We start from the raw sequence: 5,202 nt of genomic DNA on the forward strand, positions 1-5,202 counted from the left end.
TGACAGATGTGGGGCATTTCGTGAAATTGTACTTCAGTATGGTTTCATAAACAAAGACATGCTGATGTGCCAGAATATTAAGTATCACATTGTCATAAGTATCAAAACTGTAAAAACAATATGTAGCTTTTCTGCAGAAAGAACCAGCCTCATAAATTTATGACTTTATCCTTTTTCTTCAGTGTGGCCCTAGTACTCTGTCATATAAACAAATACACATTCCATATGAATATAAAAACACAATGTGTAACATTATGTTCCTTTATTGAATAAGGACAAAACAAAGCAGGTAAACCATCAGCTCCTTTCGAAACTGAAGTCACAGTGACTCTACAAGATGGAAAGCACAGAATCCAAGCATATTATACAAAATGATACATACACATTCAAAGGTCTGTATATAACACACCCTGCATGTCTGCACACTAAAATAAATGCAGGACAAATCCATACACATCAACTGAACAGACAAATGAATGGATGCAGTAGCCTCCCTGCAGCCTTGTATTACACACAGTATACCGCACAAACATCATAAGAGGCCAAATTCGTCAAAAAACGAACCCAAAAAAACCCAAATTCCTCTGCCACCGCAGGACATATTTAACCAAAATTGAAAGCACACATACTAACTAAAATAATTCAACACATATTGGTCCCTCAGCAGCCGACCACTGTCGTCATCAGGGAAGATTGCCGGATTGTCCCAGTCCATGGCTGGTGGCACTCTGGGGGCCCTCTCCTTCCTCAGGCAGGCCACATTGTGGAGGACAGCACAAGCCACAGTAATATCACATGCCCTAACAGGGCTGACCCTTAATTTGTGAAGGCAGTGAAAGCGTGCCTTCAGGAGGCCAAAGGTCATTTCAACTCTGGCCCTGGTCCTGGCATGGGCATGGTTGTAGGCCTGCTGTGCTTCCTGGGGGTCTGTGAAAGGTGTCAGGAGAAAAGGCTGGCAGCCATACCCCCTGTCTCCCAGCAACACACCAGAGAATTCACCTGTCAACACAAAATCTCATCATTACTACCTCATAAACACAGTGATATTCTTGACACAGCCATGATGGTTATAAATAGGGGTTGTGTGGCTTACCTTGTGATAGGCACTGATAGATTTCAGAGGCCCGAAAGATTCTGGAGTCATGGACTGAGCCAGGCCATTTTGCCACAACATTGCTGATCACACAGTCAGCATTGCAGACCATCTGAAATCATAAGATGAGGAATATTACACCAATCAATGCACATCACTGGCAATGCAGAGTGTTCGTCAATGGACAATATCAAAAAGTTATGTTCACCTGAACATTAATGCTGTGAAAGGATTTCCTATTCACAAAATCGGCCTCATGGGCACCTGAGGGGGCTTTTATCCTTATGTGTGTGCAGTCCACTGCACCAATGACATTGGGGAAACCTGTCACACAAAGTAATGAGTATCCTACTATGTGTTAACAGTTGTCCTGTAATTTGTAGATCCTCTTACCTGCAATCCTATAGAACTCCTCTTTGATGTCACAGAGTCTTCTGTGGCCAGGGAAGGAGATGAAGACATCTGCTAATGCTTTGATAGCCAGACACACACTCCTTATTGTGCGGCAAATTGTGGCCTTGTTCAGCTGTTCTGCATCCCCCACTGAGTACAGGAAGGCTCCACTAGCAAAAAAGCGCAAGGCCACACAAACCATTTGCTCCACACTCAGTGCATGAGTGTGCACGGAGCGTGCAGTGCGGTGCTTAATCCTGGGACCCAGTAGTCTGCATAGATACCTGATGCCATCTGCAGAAAACCTGTATCTTTCATATAGATGGTCATCAGGGAAGGCCAGTGGGTCCAACCGGTCCCTGAAGACCCTTTCTCGCCTGAAGGCTCTCCTCAGCACAAGTGCTTCTTCATCCACCACATCTCGCACGAATGGGCATGCCATTGTCAGAGCAGAAAGGAACACACAATTTTGGGCCTTCATATAGGCTAGTGGCCACACCTGGTGCTGGGGGGGTGGGCAAAAGAGGGCGATGCCTTATAACGATGACTTGGTTGTACTGATTGCTGGGAAAATAAAAAAAAACCTTAGAAAGATGCCACCGTCCTGTGTGCTCACAATAAGAGCTCATATGTCATGGCTCACTTGACTTTACGAGAATATACCTAATTTTATTTTGAGCTGTGTCATCTTCTTGGAGCTGGGGGAGGAAAGAAAAATAATGATTAATACATTTGTGTTACAGTTAGCATACAGTGTACATTGAAGGCATATCTCACCTCCCTCTCAAGTTTTTTTATTTCAAGGTCCAGTTTCCTAATTGTCCTCTTTTTTATTTCGGACTCCAGTGCAAGATTTTCCATCTTTTTCTTCTTGTACTGAATGTCTATGTCTGCCAGTTCTATTTGGCGCCGGAGGTGGTTGCCATACAACTTTCTGATAGCTTGTGAGCTCTGTGAACACAATACAATTAGCGCAGCTGGAATTTGGCAGGATGTGGTGTCCTTTTATTAATACGCACTATGTTGCCAGGCTGGTTTTCCCACTGTATAGCATCTGGGTCCTGTAAAAGAAATTAGATTTTTTGATTTTGATGAGGACTCCTCTCCATTGTAGAGTAAATAGTACTTTCACAGTCTTAACATGATACCTCATGCCTTCTGGAATCCAGAGAGATGGTCTCCTCCTCATCATCGTCTCCATCATGTGCTGTTGCTGCTGCACTGGGGCCTTCACCCTATCACATTTAATCGGATTCATATTGAAGCTAGTAGACAAGACATGCCAGGCCTACAGTATGCCTTTGATGGAGTACTCACTGGATCAGCATCGTCTGGTGCTTGTGCTGGTGGCTCTAACAGGAACACAGTGCTGCCAGACACTGCAAGGCAATAGGTAAACCAAAGTCAGACAGTCCAAATTGATTCAATATGAATGTGGTTGTATCCCATGTAGAGATGGAAGGACATACCTTGAATGAAGCGGGTGGCATCTTGGGAGGAACCTATGCTCGTCTCTTTCCCCCCAGGGATCCCCTCTAAGACGGGCCTGCCTTTATTTAGCTCCAAGGCCATGTCCTCTGCTGGGGTAAGGTCAGCCTTTGGTGACCCACCACCCGTGCCTTGTCTGTGGGTATTCTTTTTCACTGCTAAAACAGTACAGACAATGTGTGAGCAGGCACCTTCTGGGTACAATATATGCTTGTGCTTTGTTAAATATTAGTCAGGGACCATACCATTCTGCAGAATGTTCTTGTATTTGATTTTGACCTGCTGCCATGTCCGTTTTGGCCCGTTCATGTTTAATCTACACACACACACACACACACACACACACACACATTTAATGGAGTCACACTGCAAAAAATTACTTGGTATTTTTGTCTTGTTTTCAGTAAAAATATCAAAAAATGTATCATAGCTTTATACAGTGTGATGGAGTTACTTTACACAATTTCACTCATATCTGCAGTGCATTTCAATTAAAAATTTAACCGTTTCATAATTACAGTACAACTGCATTTTTGGAGATGTGAATTAAATATTTGAATTGTAATTGTGATGTTTCAGCGGAGCGGTGAGTGTGTAATTGTGCACTACTTACGCATTCAGGCGGTCTGCAATACTTTGCCACGCTTTTTCTCTTTGCTTTATCACTGTGGCGGTGTTGCCTTTCTTCTTAATTATATCTTTTACCTCCTCCTATGCCTCCATGAGGATTTGTGCTTCCGACGGGGAAAAGTACGCGGCTCTAGTTGCCATGGTAAATCAGTTAATCTGTGATCTGTGGCGGGGTCTATTTGAGTGAGCCGTGAGCGCGCACCTATCCAGGATTGGTTTCACCTGGTTTAATGAATCCGTGTCTGCTCATCCTGGCTTGGTCTTTGTGCAACCAATTAAGCCTGGACGCACATGTTTTGGCTTCATTGAGCTCAGCTGAGTCATTTATCCCGGATGTCTTAATTCTACTTTTGTGCAACAGGCCCCTGGACATGCGAACTTACATACAACGAAGAACTCACGAACAGGAAAATGACTACACAAAAGAACGAACGTACAAACAAACCGAGACAGTCCCGTGTGGCGCGACAAACACAGACACAGGAAACAACCACCCACAACAATCAATGTGAAAACACCTACCTTAATATGGCTCTCAATCAGAGGAAATGAAAACCACCTGCCTCTAATTGAGAACCATATCAGGTCACCCTTTAACAAACATAGAAACACATAACATAGACTACCCACCCAAACTCACGCCCTGACCGTCAAACACATACAAAATAACAGAAAACCGGTCAGGAACGTGACAGTAACACAGGATAAATGATAAAACAGGAGAACGTGCTTCTCTTTCAAAGGTTCTCTCAATTATGAGAACACACAGGTGCAGGATCGCATATGGTCCCAGTGTGAAGCGAACACGTCTCACTGCCGTCTACTGGCCAACAGTAGTATAAATGCATCTCAATGGCAAAACCTTGGAGGACTGACCTTTCAGTAAAAGCATTCTTCCAAAATACAAAGAAACAATACATAAACACAAATGTGACCATACATTTTGTGTGCATCACATACACCCCCATCGATGGAGGTGGTGGTACAAGCTTGTTCTGTAAAACACCTCAACACATTTTCAAAATTGTTAGTAACATTATCACAGTTTAAATACATTGGTCATTCACTCATTTAGATTTAATTGAAAATCTCAGCCTTGGGCTCAGTTTTGTCAACCCACTTGTGCAAAGTTGGATCCCAGACAATATTTTTTTTATTTTGTATTTCTTTTACCCCTTTTCCTCCCCAATTGGTATTTACAGTCTTGTCCCATCGCTGCAACTCCCATACGGACTTGGGAGAGGCGAAGGTCGAGAGCCATTCGTCCTCCGGAACACGACCCTGCCAAGCCGCACTGCTTCTTGACACACTGCTCGGTTAACTCGGAAGCCAGCCGCACCAATGTGTCGGAGGAAACACCGTCCAGCTGGCGACCAAAGTCAGCTTGCAGGCACCCGGCCCGCCACAAGGAGTCGCGAGAGCGAGATGGGACAAGGAAATTCCGTCCGGCCAAACTCTCCCCTAAACCAGACAACGCTGGACCAATTGTGCGCCGCCTTATGGGTCTGAATTGATGGGTGGATCTACAGTAGCTACAGGACAGCATCTTAATCTTACAGCTACAGTCTGGGATCTGGGAATAATGATCATTTCCATTT

General features: G+C 44.2%; 1 protein-coding gene across 4 annotated transcripts; it reads right to left on the reverse strand.

The window, feature by feature from the left end:
* Positions 1 to 224: 224 nt before the first annotated feature.
* LOC139530668 (putative nuclease HARBI1) lies at positions 225 to 4,403 on the reverse strand. 4 transcript variants are annotated; one of them, XM_071327265.1, is made up of 10 exons: positions 3,588 to 4,403; positions 3,220 to 3,290; positions 2,956 to 3,132; positions 2,804 to 2,865; positions 2,635 to 2,721; positions 2,506 to 2,547; positions 2,264 to 2,437; positions 1,487 to 2,184; positions 1,094 to 1,205; positions 225 to 999 (listed from the first exon to the last, which is right to left on the reverse strand). In XM_071327265.1, exons 2-8 carry the CDS (start codon positions 3,281 to 3,283, stop codon positions 2,119 to 2,121), a joined length of 672 nt encoding a protein of 223 aa, XP_071183366.1. In that variant the 5' UTR covers positions 3,284 to 3,290; positions 3,588 to 4,403; the 3' UTR covers positions 225 to 999; positions 1,094 to 1,205; positions 1,487 to 2,118. The 4 variants fall into 4 exon arrangements, with proteins under 4 accessions (XP_071183366.1, XP_071183365.1, XP_071183364.1 ...); XM_071327264.1 differs by lacking the exon at positions 3,588 to 4,403 and having other exon boundaries at positions 3,220 to 3,581; XM_071327263.1 differs by lacking the exon at positions 3,588 to 4,403 and adding an exon at positions 1,302 to 1,417 and having other exon boundaries at positions 1,487 to 2,437; positions 2,956 to 3,581.
* Between the last annotated feature and the right edge of the window lie 799 nt (positions 4,404 to 5,202).

Source organism: Salvelinus alpinus, chromosome 9 (genome assembly GCF_045679555.1).
Source record: "Salvelinus alpinus chromosome 9, SLU_Salpinus.1, whole genome shotgun sequence".
Lineage (NCBI taxonomy): Eukaryota > Metazoa > Chordata > Actinopteri > Salmoniformes > Salmonidae > Salvelinus > Salvelinus alpinus.